General features: G+C 59.4%; 1 protein-coding gene across 5 annotated transcripts in view; it reads left to right on the forward strand.

The window, feature by feature from the left end:
• The window catches only part of L1cam (L1 cell adhesion molecule), a 22009-nt gene extending 588 nt beyond the window's left edge, over positions 1-21421 (forward strand). The window contains exons 1-28 of one of the 5 annotated variants that reach the window (XM_023705360.1): positions 1-31; positions 8135-8317; positions 11086-11109; positions 11709-11814; positions 12032-12231; positions 13130-13252; positions 13347-13517; positions 13735-13846; positions 13968-14152; positions 14298-14429; positions 14535-14678; positions 14927-15038; positions 15125-15291; positions 15390-15546; positions 15675-15799; positions 15927-16037; positions 16151-16348; positions 16530-16600; positions 16724-16946; positions 18077-18192; positions 18333-18534; positions 18615-18737; positions 18834-19007; positions 19110-19229; positions 19324-19479; positions 19570-19704; positions 19937-20009; positions 20391-21421. In XM_023705360.1, coding sequence (XP_023561128.1) covers positions 8242-8317; positions 11086-11109; positions 11709-11814; positions 12032-12231; positions 13130-13252; positions 13347-13517; positions 13735-13846; positions 13968-14152; positions 14298-14429; positions 14535-14678; positions 14927-15038; positions 15125-15291; positions 15390-15546; positions 15675-15799; positions 15927-16037; positions 16151-16348; positions 16530-16600; positions 16724-16946; positions 18077-18192; positions 18333-18534; positions 18615-18737; positions 18834-19007; positions 19110-19229; positions 19324-19479; positions 19570-19704; positions 19937-20009; positions 20391-20622 — 3768 coding nt within the window. In that variant the 5' untranslated portion in view covers positions 1-31; positions 8135-8241 and the 3' untranslated portion in view covers positions 20623-21421. Of the gene's footprint in view, positions 32-199; positions 253-8134; positions 8318-11085; positions 11110-11708; positions 11815-12031; positions 12232-13129; positions 13253-13346; positions 13518-13734; positions 13847-13967; positions 14153-14297; positions 14430-14534; positions 14679-14926; positions 15039-15124; positions 15292-15389; positions 15547-15674; positions 15800-15926; positions 16038-16150; positions 16349-16529; positions 16601-16723; positions 16947-18076; positions 18193-18332; positions 18535-18614; positions 18738-18833; positions 19008-19109; positions 19230-19323; positions 19480-19569; positions 19705-19936; positions 20010-20390 lie in introns of those variants that run through there. The other 4 variants (XM_023705363.1, XM_023705362.1, XM_023705361.1 and 1 more) reach the window with 4 other exon arrangements.
• Positions 21422-22183: the final 762 nt, after the last annotated feature.

The raw sequence follows: 22183 nt of genomic DNA on the forward strand, positions 1-22183 counted from the left end.
GCTGGCGGCCCGAGAGGCGGCAGCAGCGCAGGTAAGGCGAGCTGGTCTGTCCCCGAGAGCGGGCCGCGCCAGCGACCCCTCTGCGTCCCGACACGCCCGCCGCAGCCCTGCCCGGCCCGGGAGGAGGGAGCGCCCCGCCCGGCAGCGGGCTCCGGTGGGAAGGCCCGGGCCCCACCCGTGCTGGGCACCTGGCTTCGGGCACTGCGGACACGAGCCGGGAGGGGCGAGGAGGCTGGGTGCTCGGGCCGACAGGTGAGGGGCAACCTGGGCTGTGCCCCAAATGCTCACCCAGGGAGGGGCGCGGAGGGGGTGGTTGGGCAGGGTCTGCGTAGGCGGTGGGACCGAGGCTGGCCTGGCCCGGTGGGTGTGTGCGTACTCCACAGAGAAGCAGTTGCAGGCCGAGTGACCCCCAGGACTGCCGCGGGGTGTGGCTCTGGGCGTGGCTGCCCCTCTTCCTGGTCCTAGGTTTCCGCTGGCCGAAAATCTGGCTGCCAGAGTAGTGGGAGATGAGGGTCCACTATCCTGCTGGGTGAGGTGGGCACAGTGCTGGGCGCCGCCCGCTCCGTGCCTTAAAGTGTGGAGGGGGCTTTGTTCTCCTCCTCGTCCTCCTCCCCAAATTCCACCCGGGGTTCCTCTGGAAGCCTGAAGCAGCAGCTCCGGGGGCCCTGCCGTCCAGGTTAGCAGCTCAGGTCCCTGGCCAACAAGGAGGGCATGGGTGAGGTGGCTCTGAGCACCCAAGGATGGGTGGAGAAGGTGGATCCCTCAGGTAGTGTGAGGGAGGAAGGCCCTCCCTGGCTTATGGCCAGGGACTTCGGGAAAGCGAGGCACTCAGGGCTGTCCCTCCCACTGCAGGTCTTCTGCCCACTGCCAAGACTTCCTGTCTCCATGCCATTATGGGAGGGGTCTCCAATTCCTATTCCCTCCCTCCTACGTCAGATTTTTAGGGTCTTTCAGTACACAGCAGTCGCATAGAACACCTAGTAGCACCTGCTGTCCCCATAGGCGTCTGGAACCCCCACCCATCCTTACCCACCATCTGTCCACCCGAAGCAGGGGGCTGCCCCTACGGATGCCCTGCTTCTGCTTACACCACTGGGGGCAGGGGCTTCCAGTGCTGTCTGCTGACTCACATGTCCTCACTGCTTCCCTTGGGAACCACTGCTGTCACTCCGGTCCCTTGTGGGGTGGGTGGGGCAGGGCCAGGTGGGTGTCTCACCTGGGTGGCACTGGGCAGTGCTCTGTGTGCTCACTTGAGGACTTTGGACCTTAAGGGACCCTCAGGTGGTGAGTTGGTGGCAGTGCTGGCCCGAGGACTAGACACTCCCCGGCTCCAGGCTGCACGACCACTGCACCCCAGGGCCACTTTCTCTCTATAGATGTTGTGTGCATGGGTCCTGAAGTGGCCTATCTCCTTGTAGTCAGTTGGGAGGGTACAGACGAGAACAAAAGACCAGGAGAGAAGCCCGCTGGTCTTCCCAGGCCAGAGCACCCAGCCTCGTGCAGGGCACTGAGTGCCCAGAGCTGCCCAGGAAGCTTCAGAACGCTCATTCTGTGGCCCAGCGGGCATTGCTCACAGTGACAAGCTCCGCACCTGGGAACTGAGCAGCCAGGGTGGGCGGGAAGTCACGCCAGGGGAGCTTCTCCTTGCCAAGTGCCCACCTGGGCCAGGCTCCAGGCTGCGCATGCAGGAGCCAGGGGTGAGCTGGGCTGGCGCAGCCTACTCTGCAAGGGATGGGGACCTGCTTCCTGCTAGTCCCCATGCAGACTTGAAAGTAAAAGGGAGGCAGGCCGGGAGGGACGGCCTCATTGGGAGGCCACTCCGCCAAGCAGGGTGCCCTATCTGCACCTTTCTGTTACTCTCCCCAGCGTCCATAGCCTTTGTGCCACAGGCCCAAGTCCCAGGCCCTTGTCCAGGACTGATTGGGAGGGACAAGGAGACAGCCCAGGTGCCACATCGGCCATCTCCAGCCCAATAGCCTGCAGCAGCCATGCCCTCACCTGCTTTGAGTTTCAGCTTTGCTGCCCTCATGGGGACACTGGTACTCCCCGAGGTGACAGCATGGGATGCTCTTCTGGAAAGGGGGTATTGTAGCCTTGCAGTGACTCACCCAGTGTGTTCTAGAGAGGATGGAGTGGAGGCGGGGCTGAGCTGGGCCTCCCGTGGATGCAGCAGGCATACCCTGCCCGTGGCTCTCACACTGAGGAAGCTGCATCTGGATCGCGGTTCAGTTCTTGGAGAGTTGCACTAGGTCCCCAGGTGGGGCCACCTGGGATGCGCCCTGAGCAGTGCCCCATGACCCACTCACTGTGACCTGGCCACACTCCACTTGGGCTTCTCCACCTGTCAACCTCATGATGCACCCCAGCAGCTCTCCCTTTGGTGCTCTGTGGAGTTTCTCCTCAAGGGGATTCACCTCTCTCTCCCTCTCTTCCCTGCCGGCCCCACCCCTTCTTTCTCACTCTTCCTTCCCACCCCCTCTCTGCTTTCTATTTCATTTGTCTTCCATCTCTGCTCCATTCCCAGCCTCCATCACCCCTCTCTAAGAGCCCGGATGCCTCCCAGGTTGACATTGCACTGTCCATCAGACTCAGTGTGCCTGCACTGGGCCCCTCCCCCTGGAGGGGGGGTGGGGCACCTGGTGGCAACCAGCCAGCAGAGCAAGGCTGCCTGCCCACTCCCTAGGCACCAGCAGTCTCTAGTTCTGCAAGGCTGTTGGGAGGTCCTCTTTGGGCTGGATCTGCTCCACTGGGCTCTCTCGATGCTTTCTTTGTCCACTGCCTGCATCCACCCAAAGCCTCAGGTTGAAATCTGCAGAACCTCCGTCTGGCTCTCCACTCCTTGCTTGTGCCAGTCTGTGGCCCCCCAAACCAGCAAGGGCAGCTGGTATGCCAGGGGCTGGGTGAGGTGGCAGGGTGGAACCATCCTGGGCTTTCTGCCCTCGCAGAGGGGGCTTCAGTGCTTATCTGTGTCCATGCTACCCAGAGGGTGGGGCTTGTAGGACAGGGCCATCCCTAGGAATGCCCTTCCTCCTCAGCTTTCTGGTCTGAAGTGCCCAGGGTTACACAGAGGTCGGGTAGAAAGCCCCAGGCCAGAGGTTTGCATGGGAGAGTTGGGTCTCAAGGAAGCTTTAGGTGTGTGTGTGTGTGTGTGTGTGTGTGTGTGTGTGTTTGTTCTAGTACTCTTATTTGCATGTGTGGGGCTTGTATATCTGGTCACATGTATGCATTCCTGTGTGTAACTTTCATTACTCCTCTTTGCTTCTGTTGGGGTCCTGTATTTGGTCATATTGCACACTGGTATGTGTGTGCGTGTGTGTATGTGTGCACGCACACTCTTGAGAGAGAGTACTCCCACATGGATCCTCATGTGACCACATGGCTTCCCCTCAGATGCCCCAGTAGGAAGCGGGTGGGGCTGAGGGTGATGGCTGCACGGTGTGGGGACAGAGCTGCTGGCCAGCCCCATCTTGTGGCTTCAGCCGAAGAGGGTGTTCCCTGGGCCCCCTGCTGCCTTTGCGTTCATGTCTTAGGAATGCCAAGGCCCTAGGGAGGACAGAGGCGCCATTGTCCACCCCCAGGCTTCCTGTGACCCTTCTGTCCTTTAACCCTTTTGGAGCAGGAAGCCCAAGGGGCCTGGTGGGGCCCACCAGTGTCTGCTCCATCTCCACACACCCCAGCACACTTAGGCTTTTGCTCAGTGCCTGCTCTGCATTCCTGGCACTGGCCGGAAGAACAAGGGACAAACTTGTGCGTTGAAGACAGCAGCCCAGCAGCCACATGTACTGTCCCTGCTGACCTGGCCCAGAGCCCCTGGAGCACTTGGGAGGTGGGAACCTTGTTCCTTGCCCCATTGGGCATCTGGGGACATTGTTTGCCCTTCAGTGTAGGAATGAAGTCCCTGCTGTGCCTAAGTCCTGGCTGGAAAGAAGGCCTCCCAGTCACAGGGCCTCTATGTGAAGAAAAGGGTCACTATGGGCCCAAGTTGTGAACAGCAAAGGAGGTGACCAGGAAACACAACTGTCCCCAAGCCCAGGCAGAAGAGTTGACTTCGTGGATGAGGGATGTCCAGTGAAGGTCCAAGGGGGACCCAGATGAGGGAGGGGCAGCTTGCTAGGGTCCGGTTCCTGCCCACGCAGGGGTGTGGCACTGCTCAAGCCCTCCTTCCCTGAGGCCTCTGGATTTGCCTGCCATTTGCCTCCCAAATCGGCCCTACCCTGGGGGCAGGACAGCTTACAGGCCGTTCTTGTCCAGGCCTCTGGTCCCCAGGACACGAGCAGGCACACCTCAGGATGCTGGAAAACTAACGAGGCTGCCTGCCCCCAGCATTGCTTTGGGCAGCTTCAGGAGCCTGCATGGCATCTAGAGCCGCACCCCACGGGGTGCCAGTTCTGAGCACAGTTTACTTCTGGGCCCCCGTTTCCTCGTCTGTGAAATGCAGCTGTGTGTGGAGATGCGCCAAGGGGTCCCCAGTTGTGATGAGGGCAGCCCCGGGCTAGAAGAAAATGGAGTGCAGTGGGAGGCAGGGGGATATAGGGTGGAGCCAACAGCAAGGACCTCCCTCCTCCCCATAAAGCCATGCTACCAGCTGCCCCTCCCATCCTTTACAGGTGAGTTGCAGTTGCCTTGGAGATGGAAACTTCCAGGGTGGCTGAGGGCTGGGCTGAGGAGTTTGGGGGCCTGAGGTGCCCCTTAGGGAGGGGCTGCGAGGGGGCACAGAGGACTAAGCAGCAGTCTAAGCCTTCTAGGCTCCCAAGTACCTGTGTGAGCACCTTTCTGGGTTCTCTCAATAATCCAGGAGGCTTCATCGAGGCCTCCCCCTCCCTGAGGACATTGCCACCTCTGCTGGTGGCGCCATCACCATAGAAACAAGCCTGTCACTGCCTGGGGGGAGGGCAAGGGAGGCTTTAGGGACATGGAGCATGGAGTGTAGGTGATACCCACACCCTCTTGTCCACACCTGGCAGGCACAAAGGCACCCACATCATCCTGGGACTGCCACCCACCCTTTGGCCTTCCCAGGTGCCCTGGGCACTGGGGCTCTAGTCCTGTCCCCACTTTGACCTCGGGTCACCAGGTGCTGTGGTTCCTGATCCACACGGGGCAGGAGGGCCTTGAGACCTTTCGACCCACACTTTGGAACCCTCCTGTTGCTTTGCTGTGAGAAGGGCCTTAGCAGGGCTGGAGCTGGGAATTCCTGCAGTGTTCAGGTCTAGCTGACCTCCTGTGACCTCCCAGGTACTCCCCCCAAACAGGCTTCCAGTCCAATAGAGATTTGTCGGTGGAGCGACTCCCCCGGGACCCAGGAACCTCAAGGCCCGGTGAGGCCCTTCTGGGGCCTCTCAGGCCTGACATCTCCTGGCCTTGTCACCTCTAATGCCAACCGCGCCCTATCTCCTTGCCCCGTGGGGTGGCGTGCGACACCCCACGTGGGGGCTGGGGGAGGAGGGTGGATGGGGTGGGGCGCTCCGAAGTGCCCCACCTTTGTCTCACACTCTCTTGGCACAGTGGCTGGTGAACCGAGCCGTGCATGAGCACGCACGCACGCACACGCCCAGACACGCACGCTCACGGGGCGCCCGCGGGTGCGAGCGCACCTCCCCCAACCGCGCTGCAACCCTGTAGTCTCGTCAGGGAACGCTCCCCTGAGACGCTCAGGGCGCCCCTCTCTCCCCAGGCCCCTCCCAGCAGGAACCCCCACCTGTTCCCTGGCACGTGCACCCTGCGGGTCGCCAGTCATTGGGTCATTCATCTTGTCTTACAACTGTCCTCGTGCCCCAGTGCCACAAGTGGGCAGGGACTTGCTGCCGCCGCTGTGGGGCTTTGTCTCTCCAGCTCTCCGTCTTGTTTGTCTCCCCGCCCTGCTCGGCTGTCCAGCTTGACCTCAGAGCCCAAGAAGCCCCCTCCACTGACCCAGGCTCATCTCCCCCCCAGGCTGCGGAGGCCCATTCACCCGCGCAGGCGCAGAGGCACACGCCCGCCCCTCGCTTCTCGCCCTTTCTGCCGTTCCTCAGCGGCGGTCCTTTGTATTCCTTCTCTTTGCTCCCTTCCTCTGCTGACTGGCTCTCTGGTTTTGGGATTCCTCCTCTCTCCAACAGCTTCCATCTTGCTTATCTCTTGGCTATGGGGTCTCCCAGGGGCTGTCTTTGTCTCCCGCAACCCCCTGCACCTCTTTCTCACTCTGTCTGTCACCTTGGCAGGCAGGCCCTGGCTCCATCTGCAGGAGCACGCACCCCTCCCCTGCTCGACTCCCTTGGTGGTGCTGATGGAGGGCCGGGGCCTGCTGAGCTGACAACCTTAGCTTACTCTGTAATTGCCCTGGGAGTGGCGAGAGATCAGAGACCAAGCAGCAGTGGGAGGGGAGAAGGGGGAGCCCCCCCTAGCTGTTGGGGGCCCCCTCAACCTTCTGGCTCCTTCCTTCCTGTCTTTGAGTAGCCAGGGCAGTGGCAAGTGAGGTGACAAATGCTTGGAAACCAAGAATAAGGTTGACTGTGAGGCTGTGGGGAGCACAGGGTAGAGGATTCTGAGTTTCCAGGCACCCTCTAGGAACCTAGATTTGGAGGAGAAATGGAAGGATCAGCCTGGCAGAAATCATCTGTCCAACAGACAGAGCATCAAAGCCAGCTCCGAGGCAAGAGGGTCCTTTGAGCTTCCTCTTGCTCCAGTTTTCCTCCCCTCCCCCGCCAGACCAGTGCTCAGGGCTCCCAAGGCTGCTTTTTGATCGCCTGCTCTCTGATCTGAGTCTCCTACTGGTTCCTACAGGCCTTGAAGTCAAGCCAAGGCTGCCAGGGGCTGGCTTTGAGCGGGGCGGTATCAGCAGAACAGACCTACCTGCTAGGCCCCACTCCGCATTTTCAAGTGGGGAATAGGCCGCCCATGTTCTGTTCTCTACCTTCCCACTCATTCCAGCACTTGGGAGGCTGAAGCAAGAGGATCAACATGCGTTCTAGGCTACATAGTGGGTTCAAGGCCAGCCTGGACTACATAGCCACTGCCCTGGCCACCCTGTCTCAAAAAACAAAAACAAAACAAAACAAAAGCAGCCTGTGTTCTTGGGAGTCTGTCCTCTTCTGGTCATTTTCAGAGAACTCTTTGTCCTGGACCCTGTCTTTGGGGCCCATTGCATGCAGGTGCATTGTGGCATGGCTTAATGGCTTAGGCTTGGGGTATACACATCTACTACTTGAGCCCTAAAGACTCAGAAAAAGACCTCCAAAACTGAGACTGCCAGATGCTTGAGAGGTGTCAGGGACACTGACTTGGGAAATGTCCCAGAGCTTTCCCCAACCTCTGCCCTGCCCTTGGCTTAGAACGTCCAAAAGTGGGGAGGCCACAGTCACTTCTAGTGTCCCTGGGGGGCTGAGGGACACCAGGGAGATGTTTTCTTTTTTGTTTTGGTACCAGGAATTGAACTCACTACCTTGTGCTTGCCAGGCCAGCGCTGTGCCCCTGGGCTACATCCCCAGACCAGATATCTTCTTTCTGGCCCTCTACAGTTCTTCAGAGCAGGCATCTTTCCGCTTATGAGCCTCGTTTGGACCATTGTCCTCCTCCCCTGGCTCACTGCTTAAGGCCCCTGGTGGCTTAAGTACGAACATTGTTGAGGGCTGGCTTGGTCCTAAGAGCCACAGTGATGAGATGGCAAGAGGAGTTCTTTTCTACACATGTGCAGGCACATACAGGTGCCAGCTCACAGCTGGCAGACACAGGCTATGCATACCCACTCACGAGCGCTCCTCTTCCCAGGAAAGACATGCACATGTGCTCGGGCACACACGTGCACGTAGCCACACACATCAGCATCTGGGTGTCTGCCATATGCCCCACATGCAGACCTGTGCCCACAACATGCCCCCCCGACACCTACTCCCAGGTGTATCATGACATGCAGATGAGGGGAGTTGCTTGGGGCAACAAGTTGGTGCTGGGTAGGTGCTGTGGGTAGGGGATGGAAGGCAACCAGGAGGCCAAGCCAAGTGGGGGGAGGGGAAGAGAAGGACCGGGAAGCTGGCCAGCCAGGGGCGGGGCCTGGGGCGGGGACAGAAGCCCGGGCTCGCCCAGATGTTAGTCACTAGCGTCATCCATCCCGTGCCCTCTCCTTTCCTTCCTCACCCTTCCCTTCCCTCCTCTCTCCCAGTGCTCCCACAGGCGTCTCCCTGCCTCAACAGCCCCCTTCCCTCAGGCCAGGGCGTGAGCTGAGCCCTGCCGGCTGTGCCACACCCAGCCACCGGAGCCACCGAGAAGATGGTCGTGGCTCTGCAGTACGTGTGGCCTCTCCTCCTCTGCAGTCCCTGCCTGCTCATCCAGATCCCCAAGGAATGTGAGTAGCCTCTTGTGCCGCCCTGCTGGGTCGCTTTATCTTTGGCCTCCTCCCGTCCCACCATTCCGGACCTTCTCCTCATTTTTGGGCACGGGGATGGGCAAGAGGTCCCCAGTGTGTTGGTTGCTCCTGGAGGGAAGGGCAGGGTAATAGAGCTTGGACGGGTCAGAACCATGGACAGGGACATGAGCGGGCGATGGTTTCAGCACCACGGACAGCTGTCGGGATCCAGGTCCGTGCCGGGAACCTGGGCAGCCTTCCCTTGGCCCGACCTACCCCACTCCAACTGCTGTGCTCCTACAGCCCGAAAGTCCCATGGGTGTGGCTTCCAGGAGAAGAGGGCAGCCCCCAGTTCTATAGCTTTGGGTGAAGGCTTGCATTTAAGTCAAGCCCTGTCTCTGAGCTAGGTAGTCCACAGTTGGTTCTCGCCCTTATTGGCCCTAGGTAGTCTTGCTCCAGAACGGAGTCAGAAAAATACACCTCATGGTGCCAGGGAGATGGCTCAGTAGAATAAGTGCTTGCCTGGCAAATGCAAGAGCCTGAGTTCAATTCCCGGTTCTGAAAAAAAAAAAAAGAAAGAAAGAAAAGAAAGAAAAATAAATACACCTCAAAAATGCCGGGTCCCACACAGCAGCTTTCTGCAGCCTCTCTTTTTCTTGTGGTGCTGAGGATGGAACCCAGAGGTTCTTGCACACTAGGCAAGTGCTGTACCACTGAAGAGCGCCCCCAGCCCAGCCCACTTGCTGAGTCTGGGTCCGCTTCATTTTTTTTTTTTTTTCTTTTCTTCTTTTTTTTTGGGGGGGGGGCTACTGGGGATTGAACTCAGGACCTTGCACTTGCCAGGAAAGTGGTTATTCTACTGCGCTATCTCCCTGGCCCTGTTTCTGTTTTTGCTTTTGTTTGTGTACTGGGGGTTGAACTCAGGACCTTGCACTTGCCAGGCAGGCGCTTATGCCCCTGAGCTGTCTCCCCAGCCCTCTGTATCCATTTTGATGCGTAGTTATTTGGTGGCGTGGGTGTGTCTGTGTTCGTGGCATTTCTTGGGTAGGTCCCAGTAGGTGTGTGGGTATTGCGGAGTGTATCTGTTGGACAGTGACGAAACCTAAATATCTGTATGTGCTTGTAAGTTTCACTGGTTCATCCATGTACTCGTGTGCGCATGTGCAGCTGTGACTGATTTCATTTCCCAGAAGTCTGACTCACCATACTTGTTGTCATCAGGCCTAGGAAGGGCTGGAGGTACTTGAATGTCACATTTGATTGCAGCTAGGAAGTGGAATGGAATGTGGGTGCACATTTGCATGTGAGGGGCATCCCTGTTGTGGTGGGGTTCTCTCCCCAGTGTGAGGGGGAATTGTAAGTACCCTGCTACAGGTGGCAGCCGTCCTTCAGGAGGGGGCATTTAACCAAATATCATTTGTTGGGCATTTGTGTATCTTGACCTGTGAAGCTAGATTCCTTCCCTGCATCCCTGAGCCTGAACAAGGAGAAGCGGGTGGGGAGCAGGGGTGTAGTAGAGGACAGGGAGATGAGGTGGGTTTGGGTGGCACCTGCAATACTTCAGAGGAGGTAAAGAGGGACTGGTGAGCTAGAGGTTGGGGACAGAGCTTGGGGTGCCCCACTGGCCATGTACGCAAAGGCCCAAATGGCCACACCATGAGGCCACCACCCCCCAGTCACAGAGGCTCTGGGATGCAAGGGTGTCCGTGTGCACATAGGAGCCAGGCTCTGCGACGGCCACACCCGCAGGCACCACACAGCTGCTGTGTGCTGCAACTTGAATCCACACCAAAGGCAGGCGGTGCCAGCCATGCGCGACACACTGGGCCACACAGTCCGGGACAGCTACAGCCATGTGCCCAGACGACCCTTATGCCCCTCTGGGCACGTGCTGGTCCCCCTTGCTCCTCTGCCTCCTCTCTGTTATCTTGCTTCCTGGCCTCACCCTGGGCATCTGCCTGCCCTTGCCCTAGGTGGGCTGGCTCCTCTTGCCCAGTGTGTTGGGGGGCAGGAAGCAGCCCTGGACACTGACTGACAGTTGTTCGTGACTCAAATTTGACAGTGACCAGCTGGGTGCCAAACACCTCCCCTCTCTGGCTCTTCTTTTCCAACTGTACAACCCCTTTATCTTTCCTGCTTCCTCCATCCCCTTGTGCCGGTCACTGTCTCACTCTCAGGCTGGGGCCCCTACCCTGAGGTCTTTTTCAGGGACAAAGCTGTAAGAGCCCACCTGCTGCTCCCCCTGCTCCCAGCCTTCCCAGCTCTCAGAGTCCTGGGCCTGGGGCACTTGCTGAGCTTCTGCCCCAGAGAGCTGCAAGCTGCCTGGGAGGCAGGAAGGGGCAGGCAGGACTGGTGCCCACGAAGACCCAGATGCAGCAGCAGGAACCCAGATGCTGCGGCGGCGGCGGAGCCTTTGGGAGGGCTTGGAGGGGGAGGGGCTGTGGGCTCCAGGCTGGGTGGGTAATTGAAAACACTGAACAGCGCTAATTGGATTAGGAGGGAAGAGGGCGGGGCAGGGAGGGTGTCTGGGGACCCAGGGTGGGGTCAGGCCTGCAGGCCTGGCCGTGGTGCTGCGCAGATGGAGCTTGTTCAAGGCAAGTTTTCCTTTCCCTGGGCACCGCACACCTTCGGTGTGCTCTCGGGCCTTGTCCTGTCTCTCCGGGCCACAGCAGCACCACTATGCCCTCTTCTGTCCCTGTCCCCATCCCTTCCCTTCGTGGGCTACCATGCTTCTCAGCTCTTCTCTCCTTCTCTCCCCTGCTGTCCAGATTTCTCAGATGAAGGGCACCATGGTAAGTTGGGTGTGCGTTTGGCTTTGTCTCAGGAGGCCACGCAGGGGCCAGCCCATGGCCCCTGGGACTTGTGCTGCGTGGTCTGGTGGCAGGCTCCTGGCTGGGGCCCTACCCCATATACCTGTGCTGGCGCACTGTGCTGCTGTTCTGCTGCCCCACCCATCAGGGCCTGTCCCTGTCTTTGTGCCTTGTGCTGCTGTTCTTGCTCTTCAGTTTTGTTCTGTGTAACTTTAGTTGTTGTCCTCACTCTCTCTATCATTCTTTCTACATTTGTTTGTGTATCTTTTTATTTTTATTGTTTTTTGAGACAAGATCTCACTATGCAAAGTAAGCTGGCCTCAAACTCGTGGCGATTCTCCTACCTCAGCCTCCCAAGTGCTAGGGTGATAGGCCTGTGTCATCACACCCAGCTTCTGTGTCCCTTTCTGGCTCCCTGTCCTCACAGCCTATGAGCGTCTTCTTGGATCTTCCTCTCCTGCCCCCATGCCCCGGACTCCTAAGGGCCCCTGACCCTGATTCCTTCACACGGGACCCATGGGTTGAGGCCATGATGCATCCAGACAGCATCTTCACCCCCATTGCCCTCATCCTGTTCCCAGTGATGGAGCCCCCTGTCATCACAGAGCAGTCTCCACGCCGCCTGGTTGTCTTCCCCACAGATGACATCAGCCTCAAGTGTGAGGCCAGAGGCAAACCGGAAGTACAGTGAGTGACCCTGCTGTCCCTTGAAGTCTCTGTCTTTGATCCCCAGGCTTGGTCTGACTCTGGCACAGAGGCCCCAGACTTCCATGGTGGCCCTGCATCTTTGCTTGCTCCTGCCCCTTCCCAAAGCCCAGCCCACACCCCCTACCCCCTGTCCACGCCAGCCCCAAACCCTGCCTGTCACCAGGGCTGCTGGCCTCTGAGCCTGTTTCACCCACAGGTTCCGCTGGATGAAGGATGGTGTCCACTTCAGACCCAGCGAGGAGCCGGGAGTGATGGTGCATGAGGCGCCCCACTCCGGCTCCTTCAACATCACGGGCAACAACAGCTTTGCCCAGAGGTTCCAGGGCGTCTATCGCTGCTTCGCCAGCAATAAGCTGGGCACCGCCATGTCTCACGAGATCCAGCTCATGGCTGAGGGTGCGAAGCTTCGCAGGGACTCGGGAGGGCCCGGGGCGCCTCGGAGGAGCCCGCAGGGAGCTGGCTGTGTGGCCTGCTGAGACCAGGGTACCCTGGACGCTCGCAGCCCACACCAGCCACCCCCACACCCCTTTCTCTTCTCTCCTGAAGTCTCCTCCATCCTCGCCCTATCTCTCTCCCCAGTGAGCTTGAGGTCCCCTCCATTGCCCCTTTTCCTCCCAGTCTTTCTCATGCTTGCCTCCCGGTGGCTGCTGCTGGGCTGAATGGGTGGACCTGGCCCCTGGCTGCTCTGGCCCATATCCGGCCAGCCCCCTGTACAAGACTCTCCTGTTTGGGCTTCCGTTCTGGCCCCCACCCATTTCCCCATCTTGGATAGCCAGAATGCCTGCTTGGCTCTGCTGCCTCCTCCCTTGTGCTCCACTGTTCCTTTTCACCTCTGCCATGGCTTCTCCATCTCCCTCCTTCCTGCTATCTGTATCTGTGTCACCCTTTCCCTGGGGTTTTCCCTGGCATTCCATCCTCCCTGAGCTTTCTGCCTCCAGAGCGCCCTTCTTTCCATTCCCCGCCCCTCCAGTTACCTTGGGAACCGTTGCCATGGTTTCTGTGTCAGGATGATGGAAGGGTCTGTGACTCCTGCATCCTTCCATAGCTCCCCTCCCCCACTGCTGCACCTCGCCCCCACCAGCCCTGTCCTTTTCTGGGTGGGCAGGGAGAGCCAAGAATTGTGCAGGTTATCCCTTAATGCCATCTGGCCTCCTGCCCACCCTGATTCACCCCTGGGAAAATGCCAGTCTCCAGGGAGCCCAAGGAACACCCAAGTCTCTCTCCTGTTACAATACCTGCCCTCCCAGCCTGGCCCCTCACCCATTGTCCGTGCCCAGCCTGTCCCTCCCTCTAGGTGCCCCCAAGTGGCCCAAGGAGATGGTGAAGCCAGTGGAGGTGGAGGAGAGGGAGTCGGTGGTGCTGCCCTGCAACCCCCCACCCAGCGCGGAGCCACTGCGCATCTACTGGATGAACAGCAGTGGGTGGTGGCAGGGCTGTGCATGGGGCTGGGGGTGGGGGTCTTGGCTGAGTCCTGGATGTGGTCCTGACCCCTGCCCTGGGCTCCTCTGTAGAGATTCTGCACATCAAGCAGGACGAGCGGGTGTCCATGGGTCAGAACGGCAACCTCTACTTTGCCAACGTGCTCATCTCGGACAGCCACTCAGACTACATCTGCAATGCCCACTTCCCAGGCACGCGGACCATCATTCAGAAGGAGCCCATTGACCTTCGGGTCAAGGCTAGTGAGTTCCACAGGCTGTGCCCCGCCCCTGCCTCGTAGGTGGCTCAGCCACTTTGCTCTTCCTTGAGGGCCGCGTGCACCATCTCCACCCTGTCTGAACCCTTCCTGGGTAGTGAGAGGACACAGGGCACAGAGGACATAGGGCTGCATGGGCTCGCTAGGGTGTCTGGTGTCCCCAGCTTTGCAGCCCTGGCACCCACTCTCCTTTGTCCCCGCAGGCAACAGCATGATTGACAGGAAGCCACGCCTGCTCTTCCCCACCAACTCCAGCAGCCACCTGGTGGCCTTGCAGGGACAGCCACTGGTCCTAGAGTGCATCGCAGAGGGCTTGTAAGCCAGAGCACAGCACTGTGGGAGGGCGGAGCCGGGGCCTGCAAGGGCCCTGGCCTCCCTCCCGGCTGAGTGATCGCCCCTCTCCCTTCCTCCCTGCCTGTGCCATGGCCCTGGGCAGCCCCACACCTACCATCAAGTGGCAGCTTCCCAGTGGCACCATGCCAGCCGACCGCATCGCATACCAGAACCACAACAAGACTCTGCAGCTGCTGAACGTGGGCGAGCAGGACGACGGCGAGTACCACTGCCTGGCTGAGAATGCACTGGGCACTGCCCGGCATGTTTACTATGTCACCGTGGAGGGTACGGCTTCTGCCAGGCATGCCCTCTCCAACTAGCTGTCACAGAATGCTGTTGGGGATGGCAACATCCACTGTCACGGGAGGGCAGGGTCCACTGGGGGACAAGAGGGACTACAGGCTCAGAGTGGTCTTGTCATCCTCCCCAGCTGCCCCGTACTGGCTGCACAAGCCCGAGAGCCATCTATATGGGCCAGGAGAGACGGCACGCCTGGACTGCCAGGCCCAGGGCCGGCCCCAGCCTGAGGTCACCTGGAGGATCAATGGCAATCGCATGGAGGGTGAGTGGGCAGCCCTGGAGACCATGAGGGAGGAAGAGGAAGGGGCGGGGGGCACTAGGTAGCTCAGGGTTTGGCTCAGGCCCGTGATCTGCCTGTTGCACCCAGAGCTGGACAAGGACCAGAAGTACCAGATCCACAGGGGTGCGCTCATCCTGAGCAATGTGCAGCCTAGTGATACCATGGTGGCTCAGTGTGAGGCCCGCAACCGGCACGGACTTCTGCTGGCCAACGCCTACATCTATGTTGTCCGTAGGTTCAATTCCCTGTATTGGCAACAAAACCGGTGAGGGACCCAGGCCAGCCTCCTGGAGTGACCATACCGCACTCCTGGAGCCACAGCGAGGGTGGGGCAGTGGTGGATGGCTAGCTGGGCTGCGCACGTTTGGGAAGCCTGAGGGGGTGGAGGGCGGGCTTGTCAAGAGGCAGAGGCCTCTGGGGGCACAGGAGCTGGGTGTGGCCCTGAGTCTTGCCCTGTCCTGGGACTCCTCCCCCTCCAGAGCTGCCAGCCAAGATCCTGACCGGCGACAACCAGACTTACATGGCGGTGGAGGGAAGCACAGCCTACCTGCTGTGCAAGGCCTTTGGGGCCCCTGTGCCCAGTGTGCAGTGGTGAGTCCTCTGTTGGGCCCATGCCTGGGACAAGAGAGAAGGGCCCAGGCCTAGATCTCCGAGTTGGGCCTTCCTTCTCACTCCAGGCTGGACGAGGTGGGGACCACAGTGCTTCAGGACGAACGTTTCTTCCCCTATGCCAATGGGACCTTGGCCATCCGTGATCTCCAGGCCAATGACACTGGGCGCTACTTTTGCCAGGCTGCTAATGACCAGAACAATGTGACCATTGTGGCAAACCTGCAGGTTAAAGGTCAGCTGCTGCCCCCAGAACTGGCAGCACTCTGGGAGAGAGGGCCAGGGACTCTGGAGGCCATCAAGGTAACCTTCCCTTTCCTTCCTCGCCTGCAGAAGCAACCCAGATCACGCAGGGGCCCCGGGATGACATCAAGAAGAAGGGCTCGCGGGTGACATTCACATGCCAGGCCTCCTTTGACCCCTCCTTGCATCACAACATCACCTGGCGTGGGGATGGGCAAGACCTTAAGGAGCGTGGGGACAGTGACAAGTGAGGACCCTGCCCCAGGCTGGGCTGGCGGCAAGGGATAGAGTGAGAGGGGCAGGGGCCAGCCTCTTGGTCTTGTCTGTGGGGTGGGGACAGGTGGCTGCTGCAGAACAGGGGTGGCCTCTCTCCAGGTACTTCATAGAGGAAGGGCGCCTGGTTATCAACAGCTTGGACTACAGTGACCAGGGCAACTACAGCTGTGTGGCCAGCACCGAATTGGATGTGGTGGAGAGCAGGGCCCAGCTCTTGGTGGTGGGTGAGTCCCAGGCTGGCATGGGGCATGTGGCTGGAGCCCAGGGGACCCAGGTTCCAAAAGTCCAGTTGGTCCCCCCCGGGGGTGTGTGGCTCACAGGTGGCCTGAGAACTCACCCTCTGGCCCACAGGGAGCCCTGGGCCGGTGCCTCATGTAGAGGTGTCTGAGCGCCACCTGCTGAAGCACAGCCAGGTGCACCTGTCGTGGACCCCCGCCGAGGACCACAATGCTGCCATTGAGAGTGAGAGGCCCAGCTGGGTTGGGCACTTGGGAGAACCAGCCCTGGTCACAGTCCCAGCGCCCTCCTCTCTGCACCATGCCCCATTCATGCATTGCTTCTTCACTTTCTGACAGAGTATGACATTGAATTTGAGGACAAGGAAATGGCACCCGAGAAATGGCACAGCCTTGGCAAGGTGCCAGGGAACCAGACCTCCACCACCCTGAAGCTGTCGCCGTATGTCCACTACACCTTTAGGGTGACTGCCATCAACAAGTACGGCCCTGGGGAGCCCAGCCTACCTTCTGAGACTGTGGTCACACCTGAGGCAGGTGAGCCAGGGCCACCCTCAGGGCTGCCTGTCACCACAGCGTGAGCCCTGCAGGGAGGCCTAGATGGGGGTTGTGCCCTTGCCACCCAAAGTCCCAAGGTTCCAGAACCAGCCAGCCATCTCTGCTCCCTTGGGGCCACTGTGCCTTGGGCAGGAAGTACATGTGCTTATGTCACCTGCAGCCCCAGAGAAGAACCCTGCGGAAGTGAAAGGTGAAGGCAACGAGACCAATAACATGGTCATCACGTGGAAGGTGGGTCCTAGGGCACTTGCCCCGTACATGGGCCAGGATGGGTAAGGGTGGCTGCCGTGCTGTGGACAGGGCACAGAGGTGAGTGCTCCAGGCAAGCTGTCCCTTTCCTGCTGTCCCCTGCAGCCGCTGCGGTGGATGGACTGGAATGCTCCCCAGGTCCAGTACCGTGTGCAGTGGCGCCCACGGGACACCCAAGAGTCCTGGAAGGAGCAGACTGTGAGCGACTCCTTCCTGGTGGTGACCAACACATCTACTTTTGAGCCCTATGAGATCAAGGTTCAGGCCGTCAACAGCCAGGGCAAGGGTCCCGAGCCCCAGGTCACCATCGGCTACTCTGGGGAAGACTGTGAGTATTGCGTGCCAGATGAGGCCAGGGGTCCCATGGCCAGAGCCACACCGGGCCTTCCCGTTGATGCAGAGCACCCATCTGGTTGGAAGCTGGCTTCCAGAGGTTGCCAGCGACTTTGTCTTGTGCATCTCCTTTACTGACCTGGGGGCTAGGGCAGGCAGAGCATGGCTCCCTGAAAATCCCAAATCCAAAAAGGTCCAAACTCCAAAACTTCTCAAGTGCCAACCTGCAGCTGTCTGTGGAAAATTCTGTGCCCCTGAGCTCACCTGGTGGGTCACAGTCAAAACACAGGTTCACTAAAAATATGGCAGTATGAAATTACCTTCAGACTCCATGGGTGGGGTACATGTACAACAGAAATAGGAGTTGGCCGTGTAGAACAGTGGTGAGCGCTGAGGCCCTGAGTTCTAGCACTAGCAGAATATATAAAACGACAAATTTAACTGAGTCAGGCTTGGTTGCACACGCCTGTCATCGCAAGGCAGGAGAATCGCTGCCACTTTAAGGTCAGCCTGGGTACATAGTGAGTTAAAGCCCAAGTTGGACTACACAGTGAGACCCTGACTCAAAATATAACAAGAACAAAAATCAAGTGGAGTCCATCCTCAATAAATCTTGAGCTGGGAAGATAGCTCAGTGGCATAAGCACCTGCCTAGCAAGTGTAAGGTCCTGAGCTCAATCCCTGGTACTGCAAAAAAAGAAAGAGAGAGAGACAGACAGACAGACAGACAGAGACAGACAGACAGAGACAGACAGACAGAGACAGTCAGAGAGACAGACAGAGAGACAGAGAGACAGAGAGACAGAGACAGGGAGAGTGATCTCATGAAGTCTGTGCAAACAGCACTAACCCTAGAAGAATCCAAACTCTGGGTTCTTTCTAGTCCTGGCAGTACCGAGGGCTGCTCACCCGTGCAGCCAGCTTGTGGATGCGGCAGGTTAATAGGTTGCTCCAGTCACTGGTGCAGGTGTCTTCTCGCCCGTCTGTCCATGTACCTCATCTTCTGCTTGAACCCATGCCGCAGCCCCTCCTCACCAAAGCGTGCCCACTTCATTGTGGCTGAAGGGCTTCCAGCTGGTCAGGCTGGGTGGGTGGGGTGGGCCGCTTCATGTCCACTCTTCACAGACCCCCAGGTGAGCCCGGAGCTGGAAAACATCAACGCCCTCAACTCCACCGCCTCGATGGTCAGATGGAAGCCAGTGGCCTTGGCCCAGGTCAAGGGCCGCCTCCGGGGATACAATGTAAGGGTTCAAGGCGTGGGGTCGAGGCTGGGCTGTGGCACCCTTAGTCGCTCTCCCGAAAATCTCTGTCTTGGGAGGGTCCCTGCTAAGTGGTGCTGGAACATCCCCAGCTCCTACAGAGTCTGCTATTCACTGTGCAGGTGACATACTGGTGGAAGGACAGCCAGAGGACGCTCAGCAAGAAGCATGTACACAGAGGCCATGTGGTGGTACCTGCCAACATCACCAGTGTCACCCTCAGCGGCCTGTGGCCCTATAGTTCCTACCATGTGGAGGTGCGGGCCTTCAACGGGCGGGGCTCAGGGCCAGCCAGTGAGCAGTCCTTTGAGACGCCTGAGGGAGGTGAGTCTGCAGACTGCGCCTCACCCCAGGTCCCTTGTTTTTAGCCTGGGAGAGACCCTGCCACTCTTCTCTGCCCACAGTGCCTGGCCACCCTGAGGCATTGCACCTGGAGTGCCAGTCGGCCACCAGCCTGCGGCTGCACTGGCAGCCACCGCTCAGCCACAATGGTGTGCTCACCGGCTACATGTTGTCCTACCACCCATGTACGTGCAGCTCAGGCTGGTGGGCTGGGCTCGTGGAAGGCCACAGGTACTGAAGGGGTTGAGCTGGCAGCCAAGCGAGCCTTGCTCCCTCCACAGTGGATGCAGGTGGCGAGCAGCAGCTGTCCCTCCCCCTTCCTGACCCGGAGATGAGGACACACAACCTGACCAACCTCAACCCGGACCTGCGCTACCGCTTCCAGCTGCAGGCCACCACAAGCAAGGGCCCTGGCGAGGCCATCGTGCGGGAAGGGGGCACCATGAACCTGTCTGGTGAGCTGGGAGGCTGCAGGGGCTGGGCTTCAGCTGGCGAGGGGGCTTTGGAGAGCTGGGCCAGCAGCCGAACCTTTAGGAGATCTCATTTTGACCCCTCAGGGCAACCGGACTTCGGCAACATCTCAGCCACAGCAGGCGAAAACTACAGCGTGGTCTCCTGGGTTCCCAAGGAGGGCCAGTGCAACTTCGGCTTCCACATCTTGTTCAAGCCTGTGGGAGGTGAGGCCAGGGGTCTCTGGGAGGGTGGAGCTACGGACTACAGGCCTAACACCCTGGCCACCTCCCCCACGTCCCCTGTCACTGTCTTATGCAGAAGGGAAGGTGGACAGTGACCTGCGGCCGGAGTACGTCAGCTACAACCAGAGCTCCTACACGCAGTGGAACCTGCAGCCTGACACCTACTATGAGATCCGCCTGCTGAAGGAGCACACGTTGCTGGGCCAGACCAACGTGAAGACCAACGGCACCGGTGAGGCCCTGCGCGCTGTCCTCGCGTGCCTCTGGCCCTGCTGAGGGCGAGAGGGAGGCTCACTGCAGGCGGCCTGTCCCCCGTGTCCAGGCCGCATGCGCCTCCCGCCGGCCGGCTTCGCCACCGAGGGCTGGTTCATCGGCTTTGTGTGCGCCCTCATCCTCCTGTTGCTTGTCCTGCTCATCCTCTGCTTCATTAAGCGCAGCAAGGGTGGCAAGTACTCAGGTACCGGGGACCCAGCCGCAGCCTGGCAGGTGCACCTCACCCTGTGTAGTCCCTGGGCTTCTGCCAGGGTGGTGTGGGCAGGGCGGGGCAGGCCAGGGGCCAGGCTGGGCAGTGCTGGGCTTCCCCTGGGGGCGGGAGATCGCCTGAGGCTCTGTGCCGCCCTGGCCTGGGGACCTGCAGCCTGGAGTCAGGTGGGGTGAGAGAGGAAGCTAGGCCCTCTCTGTGTCTCCAGTGAAGGACAAGGAGGACACCCAGGTGGACTCCGAAGCACGGCCGATGAAGGATGAGACCTTTGGCGAGTACAGGTGAGTGGGGCGGTGCAGGCAACTGGCACCAGTGGGTCTGAGGCCTTGGCCTGAGCCCTGTCTCTCTCCCTCATGCTGCCGGCTGACCTCAGGTCCCTGGAGAGGTAAGGCAGGCAGGGGTGGCCCCATGGACAGTGCATGCTGGGGAAGGCCAGCCCCCAGCCTACCAGCTCCACCTTGGCCAGAGAGCCTCGTGCCCTGCTCCTCCCTGTGCCTTCCCCACAGGCAGATTTGGGGACAGAGGGGATGTGCCAAGGGCTGCTTAACTCCCAGGTTTCCAGGAGAGCCCATATGGCCCCTGGCACCTTAAATAATCATCTCAGGGGTATTGGGACAAATACCCTGACCAGGGCCCCACCCATACCCTCTGCATCCCTGCAGTGACAACGAGGAGAAGGCCTTCGGCAGCAGCCAGCCATCTCTCAATGGGGACATCAAGCCTCTGGGCAGTGACGACAGCTTGGCTGACTACGGGGGCAGTGTGGATGTTCAGTTCAATGAAGATGGCTCCTTCATTGGCCAGTATAGCGGCAAGAAGGAGAAGGAGGCCACAGGAGGCAATGACAGCTCTGGGGCCACCTCCCCCATCAACCCCGCGGTAGCCCTCGAGTAGTGCAGTCCAGCAAGGGACAAGATCCCATCCACTGAGGAGGATAGGAGCTCACTGCCCTACTCCCCCTCATACCACCTGCTCCCCACTCTATTGCCAAAATCCAGCTGCACCCGTTCCTGGGCACGTGCTGCTTCGCCCTGGCTAGGGGCAGATCACACCCACAAGCCAGGGACATCTGGGTGCTGCCTTGCCAGGGGAGGCATGGTGGGGTCTCCTCAGAAGCGGGGCTTGTGCCTCCCCCTTTCCCAGCCACTCTGGCCAGGCTGGCTGGGGACAGGACTTGATGTCCCCACCATCTGCTCCATTTTCTTTGCCATCTCTGCTCTGACCGGAATGGGAGCCAGGCAGGCTGGCCCTAGGCACGGGGCGGCCGTCTGGAGAGGCCTGAGTCCCTGTCTGCAACAGCACACTGGAGCCCGGCCGGCTTCCAGGAGCCCCACACACGCGCTGCCTTCGTACCCACCAGACAACATCCAAGTGGCCTCTGTCACTGCCAGGGGTGGGCGCCTGTTACCACTGCCTGCCGCCAGCTTCTCCAAGCTGCCACCCTGTCCCGGACCCTCAGCAGCCCTGCCCAGCCCAGGACCTGTCCCCAGACCCCCGGAATGTAAATACACCGTGATTTTGAGAGTTTGTACCCTCGCTCTTTCCCCAAATGCCACTAGTGTGTAGGCAGATGTCTGAGTCTCTAGGTGGTTTCTAGGTTTTATAGCGATTAGCTTTGATGAGCCCATCCCAGGAAAAATAAAAACACATGCAGAAAGACAAAAAAAGGGCAGATCGGGTTTCGCGCGCCCTCCCGTGCACCTCTGCTTGGCCTGCCAACGAGCCATCTACATACGAAACAAAAGTATATATATATATGTACATAAATATCAGAATTATAACAGGCAAATAAAAACCTGGAAATGAGGGGTGCCTCTTGTCATCTGACTGCATGCTTGCAGGCCTCTTGGTCCACGTCTACACTGTGGAGGTCATGGGAGCACTATCGCTGGGCAGAGCACTCTGAGACCCTGTGCCCCCCAACCTTATCAGTCTGCCCAGCTGAGAACCAAAGGCCCTTTCCTTTTTTGTGTGTGTGAATCAGACCAGTTCTTGATAAGTTGCCCAGGAGGAAAAAAACAGAATATGGCATAGGGCTGGGCGCCCCCAGTGGGCCTCGCGCGCTGCCACACGTCAGCAGAAGGCCCCTGAGCAAGGGGGCAGCCTGGGTTTGCGCTCAAGCCTTCAGGTTAGAGGTTGGAGCTTTGAACTTGAAGGCTCTGTTGTGAGCCTGCTCATGGGCCACTTGTCCCCTGGGCCCTCTAGAGAGAGCATGGTGGCTCCAAGGGTACGGCTGTGGAGCACCCATGTTTATGATGTTGGTCCTTGAACCCAGGGCCATTACATCAAGCTATATCTTCAACTTACCTCTCCCTTTTTAAAATTTGATACAGGGTCTCGCTACACAGCTCAGACTCATAGTGATCCTCCTGTCTCAGCTTCCCCAGCGCTGGGATTACAGGCGTGGGCCCCTGTGTCCAGCTTTGGTGGCTGACACAGCGTGCCTGGGCTTCCA

Source organism: Octodon degus, unplaced genomic scaffold (assembly GCF_000260255.1).
Source record: "Octodon degus isolate 3935 unplaced genomic scaffold, OctDeg1.0 scaffold00218, whole genome shotgun sequence".
In the NCBI taxonomy this organism is placed as follows: Eukaryota; Metazoa; Chordata; class Mammalia; order Rodentia; family Octodontidae; genus Octodon; species Octodon degus.